This window comes from Macaca thibetana, chromosome 6, assembly GCF_024542745.1.
Source record: "Macaca thibetana thibetana isolate TM-01 chromosome 6, ASM2454274v1, whole genome shotgun sequence".
In the NCBI taxonomy this organism is placed as follows: domain Eukaryota; kingdom Metazoa; phylum Chordata; class Mammalia; order Primates; family Cercopithecidae; genus Macaca; species Macaca thibetana.
Genome location: NC_065583.1, coordinates 72,189,254 through 72,212,306, shown reverse-complemented (window position 1 = coordinate 72,212,306; position 23,053 = coordinate 72,189,254). Strand labels below are relative to the sequence as shown.

Here is a 23,053-nt window from a genome sequence, read left to right as displayed (position 1 = left end):
TGCAACCTCTGCCCCGCCATGTTCAAGTGATCACCATGCCTCAGCCTCTGGAGTAGCTGGGGTTACAGGTGCATGCCACCACGAACGGCTTTTTTTTTTTTTTGTAGAGATGGAGTTTCATCATGTTGGCCAGGCTGGTCTTGAACTCCTGACCTCAAGTGATCTGCCCCCATCGGCTTCCCAAAGTGCTGGGATTACAGGTGTAAGCCACCACACCTGGCTGAATTTCTAAGAGCTATAAGTCCTCCCCATAAAAATCTCACAATTTGATCCTAATTGGTAAGTTGAAAAAACTCATTGGAAGCTCAGACTTCTTTAGGAGAGTCTACAAAGCTGAGTGGCAAGGTCTTCCCCATCGTCACGACAGTTACAGGATGACTGGTGGCTCAAATGGATGGCTGAGGGACTCCTAGAACCTTCAACAGCTTTCTCCTAGTCCCCAACTACTATCACAAAATGTCCTCCCCATAATCCCCTAAAATGACATCACTTGGAGTTCCCTTTGTGTTGTTGAACATCTGCAGGTTACTAGCCAGCCGAACCTGAAGGTGGTTACTTTAGCCAGCTGGGTGGATTGAGCATGGAACTGGGGAAAGTGGGAATAGGATATCAAGGGAAACCATGTTCCTCTCTGGGCAGGATTAAATCGGTTGAGGGAAGGAATTGAGAAAGCATGTATTCAACTTTCTTTTCTACCATTTAGAGGCACTTCCATGTTATTTGATCTAACCTTTCATTCAGCCCTTTGAGGTTTTTGGGTTTTTTTTGTTTTTGGAGATGGAGTTTTGCTCTTGTTGCCCAGGCTGAAGGGCAGTGGCGCAATCTCGGCTCACAGAAACCTCCGCCTCTGGCATTAACCCCATTTTTACAGATAACTCATCAGTTATGTCTGTGTTTCACAGTGAGATATAACTACAGTGGCTTTCTACAAGAAAAGTGTTTATTTTCTCATGTAACCAGCACAGAGGCAGGAAGGCTAGGTACAGCATCACCTGAACAAGACTGAAGTTCTATTAGTAAGAAAGAAGTGGTGAATGGAGAGTGGAGGTACTAGCAGTACCTAGCACAGCTGATGAAAGATTAAGTAGGATACTAAATGTAGATAGCAAATAAATAAAGCTAGGATTTGAACCTTGGACCTGACCCAAAGTCAGTGTACCCCCTCCCATATTATAATGACTCTGGATGAGATCCTAAAACTGGAAGGCACAGATTACCTTAGGTTAAGCCATCAGCATGTAGGAGCAGTTACCAAAATAAGCTCTTCATTTCCACCTTCGTCCTCAGGGCTAATTACCACCGCCATCGCTTTCAGCACCTTATCTACCCTTACGTTGTGATTTGCCTCCACTTTGGTCCTGAGGCCACTCTGGAGAGTGTCTGTCAACTCTGGCCCTGTCCTGTGGAGGCTCCAGGGGAAGTGGTCGTGCAGTAGCATGATCTTGGCTTACTGAAACCTCCCCCTCCTGGCTCAAGCAATCCCCCCACCTCAGCCTTCCGAATAGCTGGGACTACAGGCATGCGCCACCACTCCTGGCTAATTTTTTGTAGTGAGGAAGTTTTGTCATGTTGTCCAGGCTAGTCTCGAATTCCCGGGCTCAGGCAATCCACCCACCTCAGCCTCTCAAAGTGCTGGATTACAGGGGCGAGTCACTGTACCCAGCCAGGATACTTCTTCATCCTGGTAGACGGCCTAATGCCTAAGCATGACCCATGACCAGGTGTCCCTGTCACAGGAAACACTGGCAGAAGCTCTTGTGACTCTTTTCTGGCCCGAGGCCAGTTTATTCCTACCAGGATAGCCACTCTCCAGGAGAGCCCTGAGCGGGAGGAGAATTAGATTCGGGTATGTTGGTCAGGTGAGACACAGAGGCGACCACAAACAAGATATATGAAATGAGAGAAGCATTATTATTACTTACACATCCCTGAGGGCCGATGGGAAGTCCAGAGACAGCAGAGTGCTCAACTGGCAGGTGGGAAGGGAGAGCGAGGGCTTGAGACTAGGCCTCTACCACGGCCCAAGGGCTTTCCTCTGGGAGCTGTGGATTGGCCAGTTTAAATAAAACAAGTGTGTATGGGGGTGGGGGTTGGGGGGTGGCTTATTTACCTAACTCTGGTGTTGACCTTAGGTTTCCTCATGGCCAGCAGCTGTGGAGTGAGTTGGGCTTTGGGTTGATGAGATGAGAAACACATGGACTCCTCCAGGCACGGTGGCTCACGCCTGTAATCCCAGCACTTTGGGAGGCTGGGGCGGGTGGATCCCTTGAGGTCAGGAGTTTGAGACCAACCTGGCCAACATGATAAAACCCCATCTCTGTTAAAAATACAAAAATTAGCTAGGCGTGGTGGTGCACGCCTGTAGTCCCAGTTACTTGGGAGGCTGAGGCAGGAGGATTGCTTGAACTGGGAGGAGGAGGTTGCAGTGAGCCGAGATGGTGCCACTGCACTCCAGCCTGGGTGACAGTGTGAGACTCCATCTCAAAAACAAAAAGAAAAAAGAAAAGAAACACATGGGCTCTATCATGCCCCTCTAAGGAGGAAAAGTCACATCTAGACCAAAGGCAGCAGGGTGCGACTGGGTTTCACACAGCTGATGCCGGGTCTGAAAGTGGACACTGAGGCAGCAGCTATATTAGACAAGTGATTGACACCTTGACTAATTGGGTGTGAAGATGACGTTTCTAAAGTTTCTTCCTTCAAGAGAACACATGTGCATTGTCTTGTGCTCAGCACCAGCAGGTGTGGACACCAATCGCTCTTCTCACAAAAGCCATCTTTTTAGTTGCCATTGCCAGGGTTTTGGGGGAACTAGAAAGAAGGTCAGGAAGCTAATTAGGGGAGGGATGCACGCTTATGGAAGATAATCTCATGCTGAACATCGTGATGAAAATGTATCCCCTGAGTCCTTCTTGAAGGGGGTTTTGCTTTTCTAAGTGGTATTAACTTCATCGTGTTTTAGCCAACACTCTCAGGAAAGCATTACAAGAAAGGGTGACTGTGAGGTTTTTTCCTAGATTATGTTGTCAACCTAATTTTACATAAGTCAATAATAAGAAAACGCTGGCAGATGACTTCTATGAGCAGGTAACATTTCCTCTCCTAGTTATCAACATGGCCCAGGTTCAAAATGGCTAAATGTAGGATGGGAATAAGTGTAATGTGCTTCTAAGTTAATTGTTTTATTTTGAAATAATCACAAACTTACAGAAATGTTACAAGTATGTTACAAATAACTCCTTTTTTCTGGATCTATTTGTAATTCACCAACCTGATTCCTATTACCTCTAAATACTTCAGTACCTATTTCCTACAAACAAGGGCATTCTCCTGTAGAAACATGATGTAACTATCAAAATCAGAAAAGTAACCCTTATATATTGTTGCCATCTAAACCTCAGCCTTCCTTCCATTTTAGCCAATTGTCTCCTACGTGTCTTTTATGGCAAAAGGCTCCAGAAGCACTGCAATTGTCACATCCCTTAGGTCAACTTTAGCCTGAAACAGTTTCTCAGTTTTCCTTCGTCTTTTCTGACCTTGAATCTGGGAGATTATAGGTCAGTTACCTTGGGGAGTGTTAATCAATTTGAGTTTTTCTGATGTTTCTTCACAGTCAGATTCAGATGACGCATCTTTAGAGGGAATATCACAGAAGTCCTAAATGCCTCCTGTCAGGTGGTACAGGATTTCCATTTGATGGAAACATCATTGATGATGTTTCTTCACTTTGACACTTGAGTCAGGTGATGTCTGCCAGAAGTTCCCATTGTAAAGTTACTCTTTTCTCCTCTGTAATTAACAGGTGTTGGTGGAGAAATCGTTTGAAATTATGTAAGTATCCCATTTATCAAACTATATTTTATTCACTTATTTATTTATATCTGAGTGGATTTACATTTCCTATTTTGTTCAACGGGTTGTAGCCTTTCATTGTTATTTAGTTTGTTGCACAAATCGTCCCATTTGGCCAGGGAGGGCCCTTTCCAGCCAGCTTCTAGTCTTTGAGATGGTTCCATCATTCTTTGATCACTTCCTTTTCTGGCTCAAGATGTCCTAGGCTCATCTTTTCTTTTCCCAACCCTGAAATCAGCCATTTCTCTAATAAGCCCTGGTTTCTTTTAGCGGAAGGTGATTTTTAGAGATCGAGATCTGGGTATTAGGATTATCACTACTCCTAGGCATCTCAGCTGACAGAGGTAGGCACTGGATCTGTGTTACAGTAGGTAGCTAGGCAGGCATGAGCAGGGCAGTGGAGGACTCCCCCTCAACGCACACCAGGAGGGTCAGACGACCATCAGGTGATGGTCAGGCGGCTGTTAACTGTTTCTCTAAATAACTGGTCACAGCCAGCGCCAGGGAGAGGTAGTCTCCTAATAGATAGAAAACACCTGAAACTGGTCAGCAGCTTCCCAGTAAGATCTCAGGAGTGGGATGAAGTAAGGCAAGATCCCGGAAGTATGCCAGTGTATAAAACCCCAGGTCAACAGGTCAGGCTGCACATTTGGATTCTCAAGTTGCTCACTTGGCCCTCTTACAAGCTGCACTTTCCTTTCCTTCCTGTTCTAAAGCTTTTTAATAAATTTTTACTCCTGCTCTGAAACTTGCCTTGGTCTCTCCTTCTACCTCATGCCCCTCAGTCAAATTCTTTTTTCTGAGGAGGCAAGAATTGAGATTTGCTGCTGGTAACTTGGGGGTAACTTGGATACCTGCCACCACTAACATCTGTGTGCACACGCACATTTACAGCTACATTTATACATCTATGGATACGGAAAACCATGGATTCACACTGATACATTGAATTCCCATTCAACACATGGCTTCCTTCTCATTTTCTTCCTCTCCACATTTGTGACTCCCTTCACCAATGGTGAAAAATCTCGATTCCATATGATTAATATATTTTGTATTTTATCAAATCCCCTGGATGTAACCAACCTCCCACCTGACCCGTCGCCATGTGCTCCCTTGTACTCACCTCTTGTGGGTTCTAGCTCTCTATAGCTGAGCTGCCCCTACAGGGATGCCTTCCTCACCCAGCTTGGCTCTGACACCGTGCAGCAGCCCCCTGACTTCCACCCTCTTCTCCCACTGCCTGGCATCCTCAGCTTGGGGTTTGATTCCCTGTGCTGGGCCATTCTCGTCGGGGACACTGTCCATATTTACTTGGGCTCCAATACTCTGTAGGACTTGAACATACCATGCTGAGCTGCCCCTCTGCAGGACTGCCTCCTTACCCTGTTCTGATGCAGGCACTTTACTCTGTACCATTGTGGTTCCCTTCACCCTGGCACCCCTACAGTCTTCACTCTGCCCTAATGGCTTTAGCACTGAATTGTTCAGGAAGGAAAGAGAATTAGAAAGAAGTCATGATTTGGATTAAAACATTTTTAGAAAATAGCTTTGGAACCTGAAATGAACCATGATCTTTGATTTGAAAGAAAGAAAAAGAGGGGATTTTGGAGGCCTCCAGGCCAGTGGTCTTTTCCTCTGTTGAGGGCAGTGGATTAAGTGGTATTTATGTGTTTAAAGGAGCAGATCCCTGCACAGTAGAAGTGCTTTTCCCCCTAATGGGTAAAGGAGACAATAGGTCTAGAGAATGCCCACGTTGGTCTAGCGTTGGAACAACAGAGGGAGTACATCAGCTTAGTTTGTTAACACCAGCTGCACCCATAGTGGATGACCACACACATCCTTCAGAGAGGCCTCAGGACCTCCTGGCCCATGGCTGTGGCTTCTGTAGCTGCCGTAACAACTTGACCCTCAAAGATTCTTTTCTTCTGCCACATAAAAGATAATCTCATAGGAGGCTTCATCATTTGTCTTCAAAGCTTTAAAAATAAATTTGGGCATTGTGTTTAGTGCACTACTTACATGAAACCACTGCTGTTTAGAAGAGTAGATTTAAATATTATTCATGAATTCTGTGAGAATCTAGATGGTTGTTTTACACTAGGCAGAAATTTCAAATGATTATTATAAAGGAAAACATGAGTCTTTTAAAATAACTTGGTATGTTTATTTAGATACACAGGAGGTAATGGAAGTCTGTATTAGTATGTTTTAGCAAAGCCTTATCAAGATGGACACTGGGAACTCCTGACACAGTGACTGGCCTCTCAGGCTGTGTACCTGGCCTGTCCTCAGGCAGAGCACAGCACAGCCTAATAGCCCCTCTCAAGAAACAGCAATGAGGAAGGAGTTCGTGCTATGTCTGCAAATTCCCCAGGGGAAAAGGCTTGGTTTGTTTTAGAAAACATATTTGCTTGTTTTTATATTTCTAGAAAAGATTAGCAAAATTCTTGCCCTTTAGAGTTTTTAAAAAGGTAAAATAGAATTGTGATTGGGGGAAATGTTAGCACTTAGTTTCTGTTTTGAGTAAAATCATAAAGCAAGATTCTCCAACCCACGGCCCACAGGCTGCATGCAGCCCAGGATAGCTTTGAATGTGGCCCAACACAAAGTCATAAACTTTCTTAAAACATTATGAGATTTCTGTTTGCATTTTTTTTTTTTTAAAGCTCATCAGCTATCATTAGTGTATTTTATGTGTGGCCCAAGACAATTTTTCTCCTTCCAATGTTGCCCAGGGAAGCCAAAAGACTGGACACCCTTGTAGGTCAGAACACTCCTCACCTCAGAGGGGCCTCCTTCCTGCAGGGCCAGCAAGGACCTGTGAGGCTCTGCTGGGACGCGGACGCAGACGAGCTGCCACACCTCAGCCTCACTCCCTCGTGAGCCCTGAGACCCAGGAATGTGCACGACTAGAGACTCCACTCTTAGTTTGAGGGCTGGAAGCAGTGGGATCATGGGTGGGTATTTCCAGGTCCTATAAAAATAGAGAATTAAGGAAAACTGAAGCCCTTCAGCCAGCCTCAGGACCCCAGAGTCCTGTGTTCTCTGTTCCATTGTGATCAAAGAACCAAAGTAAAGTGTGTCCTGAAAGGTCACTCAGCCCTAATTACGGCAGGACTCAAAACAGGGAAAGAAAGTAGTGGTCCTATGACAGAATAGCTTGCTTATAAGGTGGCTTTGTAAGCAAAAACTATGAATAAATTATAATAAAAAATTTCTACACAAAAATCTTTGAGGATAAATGGAACAGTGTTCACTGAACACTTAAAACACGTACACATGAGGCATAATATCAGTGGATTAACTTTGCTTCAAGAAATAACAGAGATCATGCAAGTCCCTGTGTGGTTAAGATTTTTGGCAGAAAAATTAAGCTATCTTTGTCCAAACTTTAGTGTGTATAAGAATCTCCCAGGAAACTATTTATAATGCAGATTCCTCGACCCCACCCCCAGAGATTGCTTCACATGTCCACGGAGCAAACTGTAATAGACAACAAATCAGGGAGAAAAGAGAAAGGGTATCATAGGCGGCCAGGACTGTTTAGTGTGATGCAGGCCTGGGGAGCCCAAGTCCCTCATTGTTGAACTGCAGATAGCCGGGAGAAAGGCATGGGTGTACGTCTTTTGAAAAGAACAAATTTACTGAATTATAAAAGTAATATAACGATGTTACATTCAGTTCGAGAAAATAAACAACTAATCCTATTATCCAACTACTCTAACATGTTAACTGTATTATTACCTTATTCTCATCTTTTTAACAGATGCCTAATTTTACATAATCACAGACAATTTATAAATCACATACATTTATAAATTGTCTCCTCCTTTCCTCTCTGTTTTATTGCACATAAGCCCTATTCCATGTCTCCTCCTGGTCTCCCTAATCATAATCGTAATGAGCTCCATGTTGTCCTATTGGTTTCACAGTCACTTACTTTATCATCATCCAACTGTTGAATGCTTACTTTGCTTCCAGCGTTGCCATGTTGAATTCCTTCATTCCTAGAACCCTTTGACCTTCTGGATCCAATCCAAAGGTAGATTCCCTTCATCCTTGGGATCTGTTTTTTTTAACCCACTGAATGCTCTTCTCTTGTGATCTTCCTCTCAAGTCAGGGCCCAGGCACAGCCTACTGGCCTTGAGAGCAGCGCTGCGAAGGGCTGGGGGCAGTGGAATTTTCACCGAGCTCAACTACTGAAGGATGCTAACAAGGACGGGGATTTTTTTTTTTTTTTTTTTCTGTGCTAGAGACTGTCCAGATCTCTGGAATAATTGTAAAAAACAAACAAAAATGAACAAATAGGAATCTCTCAGGGACCAAAGAAGAGCTTATAGAATTAAAGAAAGGAGACTTTTTGGAATGAAAGGAAAGGAGAAAAATGGAAAATAAAACACAACCTGAAAGCTTGAAAAATGATAACAGCTAATGCTTATTGAGTGCTTTTTGGGACTTTGAGGGATCTGAGGAAATGGTGTCCCTCTTTCCTGATCAACTTCTAAACAAACAGGGAGACAAAGGAGTGGCAGATGGTGGCCAAAGCTGCACCTTTGTTACTGATATAGGCAGAGGAAGCAAACAGTTTATTTCTGTAGGCAAATGCTTTTCTCCAGGGCCACTTCTAGAGTGCACAAGGTCCTGGGTAAATATTTTTGTTGGGTTCCTGTCTATATAAATAATTCGACTGAAAAATATATTACAAAATTCATGAGCCCATGCGTGATACTGTGATTTGTCAATGAAAATTTAGATCAAATAATGAGTGAAGAAGTCCTTCCATGTGGAAACAAACATCAGGAATAGGGAAGACGTGTTCCTACCCAACACTGACTATGTGGCAGATCCTAAATACTTGATGGATGTCAACTCCCTCATAATAACCCTAGATAGACAACCATCTGTCCATGTTTTATAGATGAGGCAACAGGTACATGGAGGTTGAGTTAGCTGCTCAAGACTTCACAGCTAGAACATGGTAGGACTAGGATTTAAACTCAGCCTGACTGATGAAGGAAAGAAGGAATGAAGAAGGAGAGACAGGAGAGAGGGAAGAAGGGAAAAAGAAAAGTGAGAAAAGGCAAGTGCCTGTCACCTCTAGAGCAACTGGCAGGATTGTTAATTCCTTCCAACTTGGAGTCTGTAAATAAATATTGCCTCAGCTTCCCTGTTTTTAAACTCAAGAAAATTTACCCAGAACCCTGAATTTGTATTTCCATTTTATAGGAAAAAATATTCTTTTTGGGTGCAGTCAAGCTCATCTTCACTTTTGTAGAGATCATCTCTGACATTAACAGGTTGCCAGATAATGCTGTTGCTCAATTTATAAGACAAAATGTTCCCTTCATTGTCTTTATTTTTTTACCCAGCAGGTTTCCTACTTTAAGACCAGGAGGCAATTACCGGCTCCTAGTGATAATCAATCAGTGTTGTCATCCTTAAAGAGCTCAAAATTTCATCCTGTACTTCTATTTTCATAAAGTGCTGGCTGCAGAGCAAGCTCTCAGAAATGTCCCTGCTTCCCCACGCCAAGTTTTGGGTCTTAAAACTGACCCAGAACTGAAGCAGAGAAACAGAAACTCAAAAACAGAAGGCTTACTCTGCTTATTTGTCATTATTTTCCCACTTTGCTGGTAGAAGAGTATCTGAGACAAAGCAGGTTGTAGGCAAATGTTACCTATTCAATGAAGGCCATTGTTTCTGATCTCACCATAGCTGCTGCCTTGACTCACAGAGAATGACAGTGAGTACAGGTGAAAGGAAAGCAGGAACAGTATTTGGCATAGTAGAAAAAACTGTTAGTAGTCAGAAGAACTAAATTCAAGTCCTAGCTCTGACACTGGTTGGCTGTGTATGATCCTGGGCAAGTCACTATCACTGTTTCTTCCTTAAGGGAGCTAATATGGTGGTTATTTAGATCATTTTTTGATGATTCTCAGCACAAAGCAGTCAATGAGCAGACAAGGATCTTTCGCCAAGTTGCTTTGGCAACATTCTCTCAGGCTCCGGTTAGGCGCCTGTTCCTAGAGATGATGAGGCTATGGGTATTCATTAACCAAAGGGATTAGCCGTCTGGGATAGAGACCAATTAGGACAGAACAAGCTCATGTAGAGTGGATTTAGTGTGAGACACAGCAGGGACCCAACATTTACCCCTGGTCAATCACAACTTGCTTCCTACCCAGGCCTTACTAGTCTGTAGAAATACAACAGGCTTCCTTTGACCACATCATTGTTCTTACCTATTTGCAGGTGTGGACAGTGGTCACTGACACTGTGGACACCATAGGGGCTGGCAAGAAAAAAAAATGCTGGAGGCAGAATTCTGTCTGCAGTGGATATAAAAGTAACATAAATTGCATCTGCTGAGATCAGGTTTTTTTTCCAGGTAAGAGTAAATCAATTTAATGTTCAGGCTCCTCTCCTTAACCTCTTCGGGCTTATTCTCTGTGATTGTTAATACAGATAATTACCAACTTCTAAGTTTTTTGGTCCAAATGTTTAGTGTTTTCATCCCCAATGAAATAATGTTTAAAGGGTTACTGAGCTTGCAAGGTTAGTCTGCAAGAACTATTAGTGATGTCACTAAAATTTATTTTGTTCGTACTTACCTTGAGTATTAACTCACTCACCTATGCAGTAAGCAACACAACAAGGCAGTTAAGGGCATTGGGTTGGAATCCTGACTTCCTTACTTACTTGCTATGTGAGCCTTGGCAGCTACTTAATCTTTTGATGTCTTTGGGGAATTATAATAGTGTTTACTTCTAAGTTTTATTAGGATTATGTGAGGATTAACTAAGCTATTGCACGTACAATGACCCAAAAATGTTCCCAGCACATAGTATGCACTCAATAAATGTTAACTAGTTTACTGTCACTGTGCTGCAACATTATTTTGTATCTCTTCCGTTCTTTATAACCAAAGAGCTTACTTAACTGAAACAGAGGCTCACTCAAATTCTCTCCAGTACTGGCTCGTGTGTGATGTTATAAGGATATTCATGTTTGGTGTGGGTGGCAGATCGGGATAGAAAGTAAAAAGATGCCTGAGGAAAGGAAGGAGCTATGACTACTTCATTCTGGTGTTCCACTGGTCATGAGGCTCAGCTTCCTTCTCTCCCACTGCAGTTGGCTTCTTCTTCAATCCATTCTTAGGTATTTTCTCCCATTCAGTTATTAACTGTTCTTAGTTTCTGCTTCCTCATCACTTCAGCATGTCATGACTACTTACAACTTTAATATCCCTCCTCCTGCAACCCTTTTGCTTCACCTCCCCATTTCCTGTTGGGAATTCCCTATTTCCCAACATAAATTAGTGAGAGAAGCTGATAGGCCTGCCTTATCTCCAGCACCAGGTCGCTGGTCAACCTCTGAATGTAGGAGCCTTGAGTCAGGTGCCCAACAGTCCAATCACCTGTGGCTGGGAGGAGTAGGGTTTGAGGCCTGTGTTATCCCATCCCTTTAGCAGGGGCTATGGTGTTGAGAGACAATTCTTCCTCGATTTCTTGTATTTCTGCACATCTTCTGAGCAAGAAGCATGAACAGCTTTGTCCTGTCCTGCGTTTTCAAAGATGTTTGGATACCAAATCGCTTCTTAGGAGACAGATATGTTGTCCCCTACTCTCCTCCCAGGTCAGAGGACAGATTTGTTCCCTGAGCAAAATGAGGATAATGTCTTGTCCTGGGGCAGGTTTCTAGCAGTCCCCTAAGATTGGGGTTTCCTAAGCTCAAATTTCCTTAGCTGTGACACAGACTCACACTGTGTGTGTGTAGCACCCGAAAGGGAGACTGGGGGAAAGGCAAACTGATGTAATTATGAAACTCATGCTTTCTACTGTGCTATGAGAAATGAAGTCCTTTTTCTCTGATCCAGGGATCTTGTATCTACTCCTGGAACCTAGGAAACTTGTTAGCTTGCAAGCGGGGGAAAACCCTGAATCCTTTGCAGTCCTTGACAATGAGAAGGCATATTCTCCTTCAGGTAGAATGGTCCTTGCAGGCACTGTGGTAAATCCATCCAAGGCAGCATTCTGTTCTGCTTCCCCTTCTACTGAGTTTCACCTACATATAAATTAAGCTTTAGGTAGTTCTTCAGGGCCTTAGTTGTGGGAGAAAATGCATTATACAGTAATGAGGGTTGGGGAAAAAAGAACCCAAAGGATTGTGCAACATTTCTGCCCTCCCTGAGTGAACCTCGGTTATGCTCAGATTCGGCACCTCTGCTATACCACAGTGCTGCTGCTAAGTTGAGAGTGGGGACTGTCTTAACATGGCTGTGCATCTGCATAGCATTTATTTCCCTTAATGTCCAGTGTACTTTCATTTGGCCCATTCAGCTTCTGTGAGAGTCACAATACAGCAAGTCTGACAATTTTACAATGATGCTTACTCCTTGTTAAGCCCTTAGTAAGATAGTTTGCAGGGTTCATTGTGTTAGTGCTGGTACGCCAGCATAGTTACAAAAAAAATTATACAATATTTTGTATCAGAGCCTACATGGCCAGCAGAAAAGCAAGGCTTCAGAATTGCCTGCTTTATGTTCTATTTTCTGGATAAAACCACACTGGATGCATATGTGTGAATGCTGTAGCACAGGAAGAAGAGAAAACAAGCAAAAATAAGGCACAGGATATAAGGTCAAACACTGGAGTTTTGGTTCTTCTATTCAACTCACCCCATCTCTAGAAAATAAACTCTTGGCTGGTGCTGGTGGCTCATGCCTGTAATCCCAGCACTTTGGGAGGCTGAGGCAGGTGGTTCACCTGAGGTCAGGAGTTTGAGACCAGCCTGGCCAACATGGTGAAACCTGTCTTTACTAAAAATACAAAAATTAGCTGGGCGTGGTGGCACATGTCTGTAATCCCATCTACTCAGGAGGCTGAGGCAGGAGAATCGCTTGATCCGGGGAGGCAGAGGTTGCAGTGAGCCGAGATCGCACCACGGCACTCCAGCCTGGGCGAGACTGCATCTCAAAAAAAAAAAAAAAAAAAAAAAAAGAAAAGAAATTCTTTTCCAATTTCCCTGGTTGTAAGACATCATGACCTGCTGTGGGCCATGGGGCATACGACCTCTTAGGAGATGGGTTCAATCCTTCAACCTATAAATATCTCAATATAGCTATAGATCCTTTGGGCTTGAGAGTACGTGCTGGTAGCTAAAGTCACCTTAGGGGGCTCATTCTTTCCTTGCTTTTGTTTCTAGCTTGGGTAATCACAGAAGAGACACTAAGGCCCTGTATGTCAGGCATTCCCCAAGCTAAGATGAAATCCTTTCTACTGAGCAAATCCAGCTGTGCTAGGGGTGGGCACGCGTAACACTCTCTTCATTACAATGGACACTTCAGGATGCCAGGGATCTTGTCTGTCTTGTTCACAGGTTTGTGGGAGTAGGCACTTCGTAAATATTAAATGGACAGCAGCTCAGGTTATGCAAATATTCAATTTGTTGGGTTTAATGAAGGTGTTTTTCAGTGGATTGAGAAAGGATTCCCATTTTATATGTCCTAATATACTATTTTCATAAGCTCTCTAATTTGGATATGTTTGAACATTTTCTTTCAGGTAGTATTTACTCATTTAGATGTGGGTTGTAACCAAGGTGCTCACTTGTGAATAGATTCATTATCACCCAACTGAGGCTAGAGGTAAGCTCCTCATCCCTATCTTCATCTGCTTTAAAGATCAATTTAAACGGAAATAAAAAGTCTAATATTCTAGAATGGCACCAAACCTAGAATACTGCAATACCAGGGTTGGGGGATCCTTGGTGCAGGTAAAGAGGAAGAATTATTTGCTGGGGCCAAAAGCCAGTCGGCATGATGGCATGTAGAGAAGCCCCTTGTAACAGCTGTCTGTAACACTTGGGTTCTCTTCACAACTCATTGGGACTAGACTAATAGAACTAGGGCACAATGTAAACGGCTGGATTTTAAAAAGAATGCTTTAAAAAAGAATTTAAAAATGGCATTTAAGGATTGATATCAAAAGGAAAGCCCCTATCAAGTGTCTCTTCCTACGAATGAAACAACTTGGGAGTAGGTTCTGTACTCTTTGGAGTATTTGCAATTGTGGAGAGCAAATGTCCATGGCTTCTAGAGGAACTGAAATCCAGACCTTTGGAAAGCATAGCACAAATTGCTTGTAGAAAGATGTCTGCATAGTTAGCTCTCGCTGGCTAAGAGACGACAGGATGCTATACACATTTCAGGCCTGGGACAGTCTCTGCAGAACAGTTTAAGAAAACCAGATTACCAAGCAAAGGGAGGAAGTTCTCATTAGATCTTACTGGTGATTAAGAAACTTCACTGATCAGGGCCACATTAGAATCTTGGTCATCAGTACACAAATATCTTAACATGTTAGCAAAATAATATAGCAAGGAAAAAATATTTCTCAAAATTCTGAACAGATCCTAATTTTTTTCTGATAAAACAAAACAACAAAACAGACTGCATCTCAATGTACTTAAATAATAACACTGATAACACTGATCAGGTAAGCTGTTCCTACTCAGGAAGGCAGCATGAAGTGGACAAAACCCACAGCATCTCGTTTAAGAACCAGGGCTCTTTGACCATGTCTGGGGCTCAATTTTTTTTTTTTTAATTTGTAAAGTTGAGATGATAAATAAACCCTGCAGACTTATTATGAAGATGAGCTAAGATAGAGAGCCTAACACTATGCCTAATATTTAGTGCTTCATAAATAGGAACTATTGTAATGTAAAAATGCATTTAAAAAATGAATCTTCGTAAGAAGAAACATTGTTGTAATCTAAGGAAATCACAGTGACTGGCAGAATTTTTCTTACTGACAGTAAGTAGTATCTTTCTAAAAAGATAAGATAAAGACCTCCCTGTCAATGTTCACTATAAAAACTGTATATTGATTATATACTAATACTGTAAGATGCAATAAATTGCCAACTATCTTTATTAGTGTGTTAGGTTTGTTGCGTTTTAGCAAAATTAGTATTATGAAAATTACATTTTATTTTGACTTAATAAAGTTCCCCTGTCAAATTCTCAACTCTTGAAAGGTAATTAATATGTTTTTAACAGTGTTTTAGCTGAAATGTTCATCAATCTCCAAAAAGTGGTGCTATAAACAATGATGGAAACAAAGTATATTTCCCTATGACTTTGCACATCAATGAAAAACATGTTTTTTCAAACCCTTATTCATGCACAAATAGTGGTAGTACTGAACCTATAATTTAGATTCATTATAGAGAAAACAGAAGTAGGGTGATTACGTGACTTTGTCAAGGTCATGTTATTTCAAACACAATTTTGAGACAGGAAAAGGTGGACTCCAAAGATTATTAAAATGAGCTTGTCATTGATCACTTAACAAATTCTAAGGCAGATTATTAAACAGATGGCATGTAAGGAGTTAGAAAAAAAGGTAGTATGGTTTCACTAAAATGAGGCATTTCCAGCTGACTTCATTTCCTTTCTTTAATATACTAGCACATTAGGCTACTTCCAAAGACAGTGCATAGTGCATCTGTCTGCCAAACATGACAAAATTTTTAGTGTCCTTTTTAGGAAAGATGAAGAAACGGGCATATGAAGTGACTGGTAGTTACTGCAACAACTGTAACCAAAGTACTAATTAACGGATCACTCATCTGAAGTGCAGTGTATAGTGGCATTCTGAAGAGTCCCTGTATTGCATCACATTCAATTCAACATGTATCAACAACTTAGACAAAGCCACTAAATACCAAAGGTATGCTTTATCAAAATTTGAACTGATGCAAGGCTAAGTGGAAAAACCTGAATTCACAAGAACCTTCATAAACTAAATTCAGTAAGGATGAATGCTGTCCTTCAATTAGGTTAATAAGAGACTGTATAAAGACTAGGCGTGGACTTGGCTTACCAGCAATACCTGTGAAGCTCAGCAACAGACAGCAAACAGTATGACAGCCTGGCTAATAATGATGGTGGTAATAACAACATACACCAACCATAACAGCCATAGGAGAATCACTCTGAAGTTGGCAACAGTGCTCCTGAACCCTGCCCTAGTTCGATCACAAAATTGTGTTTAATTCTGAGCAACATACTTTAAGAAGAGTGAAAGAGCCAACCCTAGGCTGGTCTGGAATAGATATCATGTAAGACTTCAGAACGTGTGAAGCCTGAAGCATATGAAGAGGTGACCACACAGAAGAAACAGGACTTTCTATCTAATTTCACATGTGCTGTTTATAGAGAAATTTGGTGACAATCTTCCAACAATGAAATTCATCCTTTGCAGGGGTGACGAATGGCTCCATCCAGCAGTGGCTGAATGAAAATGATGATGAAATGATAAAAAAAACATCGACAGTAGAGGTATACCACTGTTTCTAGCTCGGAGACTATTTTTCTAGTACATATTTAACCTGTTAGAGAAGAATTGGAATTCTAAACTTTCTAAGCATTTAAACAAAATGGTTAGTTTTTGTCTAACTTTGTAAATTTTTTTGAGACAGGGTCTCACTATGTTGCCCAGGCTGCTCTTAAGCTCCTAGGCTCAAGCAATCCTCCTGCCTCAAGCCTCCTGAATAGCTGGGATTATAGGTACACACCACCAAGCCTGGCTAGTCTTTGTCTAATTGAATGGCGTAATTTATCAGCACCCAATTGACCCTTCTGAAATGAGTTCTCTGAACTGTTTGAGAACCACGAGGAATCTTGCTAAACAGGTAGATTTAATAATATTTCCATGCCTGATTTGCAGAAAACCACTGACGTGAGGTGGGCTCCCTTCTTATTAACGGTTTCTGCAGTCCGGAGTCAGTGTGGAAATCAGGTTCTGCTGAAACCTAAAGGATAGCTAAGGATGTCAGGCAGGAGAGGGCAAGGGCTCAGAGACCCTCCAGCAGTAGGAAGTCCATCAACTACTTCTGTCTGGCTCTTCCTAGGGCTTTCTTATATTATAGTTCAAGGACTTTTAACATCACATGCTCATAGTGTTGTCATTAACTCTAAATCCTTCAGGGTTACATTATAGAAGTGATACAATTACACAATTAAATATTAGAAATGACCACCGAGTATATTCTGTTTATTGTTTATGATTTACACAGAAAATGATGGGCTGGGGTTGTAGAACAATAAACCAACCATTACATTTAGACCTGGGCTTTTGAAAAACTTGCATTCCATTTTAACAATTCATATGTATCTAACAAATACATAAATCCAGATCACAAATAATCTTAAGAGTTAGAGATAAACAATTAAGAAACACAAAAGAAAACCACATAGATCTACCTTTAAATATCAGCATTCATATTACAAGAAATAAGAAAATGTTAAAAAAATAAAATTAGGTTAAGTCACAACATAAAATAGAGAAATAAGATAAATGCTATTTTATTAATATTCATACTTATTTCTAATTTACCTTCATATAGTCTTAACTTTTTCAAAAGGATCCAAGATATGACCAAATAATATTTTAGTATCTCAACTTGCCAGCCTTAGCTATACCAGAGCTTGTTACCATGAAAATCCTAAAACCTCAATTTTCTTTTTCCTTTTTAAAATTTAAGCCAACTCTTACTCAACTTTTCTCCTTCACAGCAGCTGTTTATAGATAGTAGGGAGCCAAGAATGAAGGACAGTAACAGATGGAAAGCAAAAAGTACAACAGCTATCTTAAGTTCTGCTCTCAACATTGCTGGTTGAGTTTGGAACCAAAACCTCGTAACAACTGGCAGATAATAGATAAATCTTAACAGGCAAAGAAGAAATATTTCCTTTGGGACAGCTGCTATCTAGAAGAAAACCAAGGTTCCTTAATATAGTCTAAATATAATGTGTGGCTTATTATAGAGAAATCTTTAGCAACGTAAGTTTAACCAGTAAGTGTCACAACTGATCAACAGTACTTAAAAGGAAACAAACAAACAAAAATCACACTAGCCACAAATTTCCACAATATACATATGAAATTAATTTTAATCTGATTTGACTCCTTGACACTAACTGATCATTAATGAAATATGGTATGGAAAGATCACAGAGTAGAAAACAAGCAAAGATTAGTTTATACAACAATGACTATATACATCAGAGGGAAAACATGCTAGCTAATGCAACATTAAGGCCTGAATGTAAGCATTTCCAAAGTCACAGAAGCCCCAAAGAACTCCTAAATTACAAATTCATCACATTACATGCATGCAATGTTCACTTTTGTTTTACCCATAAAAGGATACACAGTATTTTGCTGTAAATACCAGACACATTTACAATATATGCAAAAATTAGAATGCAAGTGTTATGTTCCTTATATTTAAGCCTCAAATGTGCCAACAGTGAAAATTCATTTATTTTTAAAAATGAAAAAAAGAGACGGGATATAAATACTCAGAGGAATTACACAAATAAGATGTAACTCTGCATTTGGGAAGCCATATAAATATTCCTTTCATGTGCCCAAACTAAATTATCAATGGACCAATTAGATGGACGTACACTCACTATGTTCTTTTCTGTTTTACTTGCTCAAATGTGATATTCTAACAGTCATCATTCTCTAGTGTTAACATCAAATCACATTTGTAAGTGAACTATTATGTCCATGTTTGCACATACTCTTCTACTGTGTGTGATTACCTAAAGGAGACACTGTGCATCTTAGTTTGGGGTTATATAATTACAAAGATGACCCTGTGCAAGTTTTCAGACCTTCCAAAATACTGTAGAAGCAAAATTACCTTAAACTAACTATATCCAATATTAAACAAATGTGCCATGAGTGTTCTGGGCCTTCAAGTATAATTTTTACCAAGGAGAAACAGGTTGGGTGAGGTTAGAGAGGGTTTCATAAGGCCATCTAATTCAGCTCATTGTACCAAGCCCTGAGCACACTAGATTCTTTGTATGCTTTACTAACCTTATGTTAAGCACATCCACTGGTTTCATTAAGGATTTTACTACCTAACTTTATTTCAGGGGGAGTTACTTCTAAGATTTAAAACTTTTGTAATGTTCTGGCCAGAATTTTAGCCTTCATTTGGCATTCTGAAAAGTCCTAATTTTAAACAAAAATGGACTTTCTGAAAAATTTCTCAGCATATGAACCAAGAGGTTATGGCGTAGCAAAACCAAAGGGACTAGTGAAAAAGCATACTTTACAATTTGTTTCATTTCCAATGAAACCAAATTTTACTACTGTTGTGAACACAGTCTTAACATTTGATGCAAACAGGAGCGCTTAATTATAATCACTTAGTGGCAGTATTATAGACAAAGCCAGTAACGTATGCCACACAGATGATTATTTCTTCTGGAGGAAGTCAACTGATAAGCTTGGCTTTACAATTAATACAAACATATTCAACTAAAGAAAATGGATGCACTGTCTCAACATTCAGCTTGAAAATGTTTAATACTTTCTGCAAACCTAAATTTAGTTTAGAAAGGTTAATATTCTTTCTAAACTATGGCATATACTATATATAGCTTTTTTAAATATATTTATATATAATTATTTGCACATGAGATTTAGAAGGAATTTGCAGATTTACTTCGATACACTGATCTCATTTCAACTGTTAAGGTTTAGGGCGCTTCTGCAGTACTGTCATTTGAAGGTGGGGCATCAGGATCAGGCTCAGAGGAAGGAGCTGCAGATGCTTCAATAACTGCAGGTGGGAAATGACGGCGGCACACAGGGCATGTTCCCGACTGGAGAAAAAAAAAAACGTTAAGAGCCACCAGAATCATCTTAACTGCCACACAAATAACTTAATAAAGAAAAAACAGTATCATTATCCTAATAATAAATATCTTAACAACAAAAAATAAACTTCAAATCCACACAATGCAGAAAGACATTATTTTCATACTATTCCCTCTGTGCCCAATCAGACTCTAATTTCTTTGAGGGTAAACAATGTCTCTTATTAATGTTCATATCTTTAAGGTCATTAATCCTCCTTCATTTAGTGAGTTTTAATTAAGAGCTGCTAAACTCAGCGGTGATGCAATGGCAGAGGGTGAGCAAAGAATCATGGCACATGTCCGCATGGAGGTCAGAGTTTAGCTTCAACAATAATCTGAACGGAATTATCATTATTTAGTCTATTATGCATTTATTAGAGAAACCACAGACCTACTTTAATTCACATCAAATCATTTATGATTTATTTATCATTTATGATTTGGTGTGAATTAAAGAAGGTCTACGGTAAATTAATGTAGATCTATGGCAAATTAAAGCCCCATTTTAGGGTAGCACAGATAAGTCAAAGCAGATGGACTTCAGACTTTCTTTCTAAGCCATGACATTTCTTTCCAAAAAGAGGTAAGAGTGTTAGGTGCCTTCTAAATGACAAAACAATCAGCCACAGACCTTGGAGGGAAGGTGGGGAGGGGAAAGCAGTTATACTAGGAGTACAACATTCTAGGACCAATGGATGATTATAGAGCTACATTATCTGATAAAAGATTATCCCCTTGCAAATCTGGTCTTTTTCCCAAAGAGAACTCCCTGCTGGAAGGGAGGCTGAAGAGATCATGCTGTTGAAGGCGACAAAGAACTGCATCTTGGGAACATTCTCCCCAGAAAAAAAGCAAGAAAGGATTCACACTAAGATATTTCCTGACAGGAGAAAGACTGAAGAGACTGTTACCTTGAGTTACAGCAAAGTCTCAAGTATAATTCAAGGCTATACAACATATATTATGTTTACCGTTTAAGAATTCATTTTAGGCCGGGCGTGGTGGCTCATGCCTGTAATCCCAGCACTTTGGGAGGCCGAGGTAGGCGGACTGCCTGAGCTCAGGAGTTCGCAAACAGACTGGGCAACATGGTGAAACCCCGTCTCTACTAAAATACAAAAAATTAGCTGAGTGTGGCAGCGTGCGCCTGGCAGCCCCAGTTACACAGGAGGCTGAGAAAGGAGAATTGCTTGAACCTGGGAGGCGGAGGTTGCAGTGAACCGAGATAGTGCCATTGCACTCCAGCCTGGGTGACAGAGCGAGACTCCGTCTCAAAAAAAAAAAAAAAAATTCATTTCAGCAAACATTTATTGTGTACTTGCCATATAGATTGGGCCCAACAGTAACATTTTAGAGTCAAATAGATGAGCGTGGTCTTGGTGAACTATGTACTAGCTATTTAAACTTAGACAAGTAACAATCATTAGAAAACAGGAATAAAGATACCGGTAAGTCCTAATGTTCTGTGAGGATTAAAGGGGAGATCATGAATCATTAAAGAGGAATCATCTGACAGTGACTGACACACAGCAGGCACACAAAACACTGCTTCTTAGGTCTCTGAAACTATCGTGGGAGTTTAAAGACAGAATTTATTAAGGACAGAAAAGGTGGAATTTAAACTGCACCTACCTATATCATCTAATCTTACAGATGGTATAGGGAAAAATCATGCCAGACTTCAGGAGCAAATGTACAGAAACATAAGCAAATGTACAGAAAAGTAAATCTGAAGAAACAGGTTGAGGTCTAAATCACAGAAGGTCTTGAATGTCAAGATTAAAGCTTCAGATTATTCCACAGGTGACTGGAGGTCTCTCTCTTTCTTTTATGAGAAGGGAAGTACATGATCAGAACTATATTTCATAAAAAGCCTTTAATGATGGAATGATAGATAATGAAGATTTGGAAGAGTGGGGGGTAGGAAGGGGAGAAGATAATGAGAAATTAGTTAATGGGTATAATGTATGTTATCCAGGTGATAGGATATCCTAAATGCCCTGACTGGACCACTACATAACCTATGCATGTGACAAAGCTGCACATGTACCCCACAGATTTATGCAAATAAAAAAGAAATGAAAAGAAAGTACCTCTAAAGGAAGTAAGGAAATAAAGTAGGTAACTACAATAGTAGTTAAGACAACAAAGGTTGAAGGTCTAAGTATGGGAGTGGAAAGAAATGAGGGAATGGACCTCACAGACTCAGCCACGCTCAATATTGTTAAGAGTTGGTGGCTCTGCATTTTCTGCTTCCCCACTAATTTTAATAACACCTACTTTCACTACTACCACCATCATGTACAGACACTGAAAAAGTCATTTTCTACTGAATTCTAATTTTCATTAGTAATAAGTTTACCATTACTTTTCCTACACTATATGTTTACTATGTGCCAAATACCATATTAAATTCATCACGAATTACCTACTTTAACTCTTATAAAAACCCTACAGGTTGGTATATTGTACAATACAGCCATCTAGGCTGTATTAATAAAATGCCAGATAAATAGGTCAAGAAAAATCACCTAAAATATTATTTCCCAAATTATGTTCTGGGAGAGGGGAGACAGCAAGGAAAACAGTATTTTAAAACTAATTCAGAATCCAGCATTATACCTCAATCCAGAACGCCAGGAAGTCTCATGAGACTTGAGACACACATGATCTCTACACAGGCAATTACTCCTCAAATAGTACATGTTAGCACATGCTGTTTACTAAAGACTGCTAGCTCGTCTTTGTAACTTGCATCCTAAGTTTGTATTTGTGATTTTGTTGTTAATAAAATAAAAAATCTCTAATTTCTAATAACAGCTTTCATCTGATTTGTAAAATATTTACTGGGCACTTACTACCTGCCAGGCACTATGGGTTATCTCATATACAGATATTTTATAAAATAACAGTGAACATTTCTAAACTGGATTTCAGAGATTTTAAGTGGAGTTTTGAGAACAATGAAGTGGCAAATAGAAATAGAGGAACAGCAAGAAAGGAAAAGGAAAAAGAGGGAAGGAAGGAAAGCAAAGGGAAAAGGGAAGGAGAAAAAAAGCACTGGTTATAGGGGAAAAAGATAGTTGTATTCCTAAGTAGATAATCTGGGAAAGTGACTTGGGAATTCCTAGTGAGCTGGATGGTAAATATCTTTTATGCAAAAAAATAGACTTCACAGAGAAGACTGAAGTAAAACACTCACTTTATTTAAATAATTCAAATATGCTTAAGATTTATTGGGCAAATATTTGAAGGCAATATATAAAAACTGGAATAGGAGCTATTTGGTAGGTTATTAAATATCTTTCATATACATTTCAGAAACACCAACCCGTATTAGCAAAATAGCGGTATATTGTTATAGTACTTTGAGTAGTGCCAAAGGCTTCTCTGCTTGAGATACTTTTGAAAACACCAAATTTCAAGGTTATGATTAAAATTCTAATCAGCTTTATTCTAAAATAATT

General features: G+C 40.3%; 1 protein-coding gene across 1 annotated transcript in view; it reads right to left on the bottom strand.

Annotated features, from left to right (window-relative positions):
- Nucleotides 1–16,900: 16,900 nt before the first annotated feature.
- Nucleotides 16,901–23,053, bottom strand: part of PJA2 (praja ring finger ubiquitin ligase 2) — a 74,262-nt gene continuing 68,109 nt past the window's right edge. Inside the window, exon 10 of the mRNA XM_050793055.1 lies at nt 16,901–19,550. Coding sequence (XP_050649012.1) covers nt 19,425–19,550 — 126 coding nt within the window. The 3' untranslated portion in view covers nt 16,901–19,424. The remainder of the gene's footprint in view (nt 19,551–23,053) is intronic.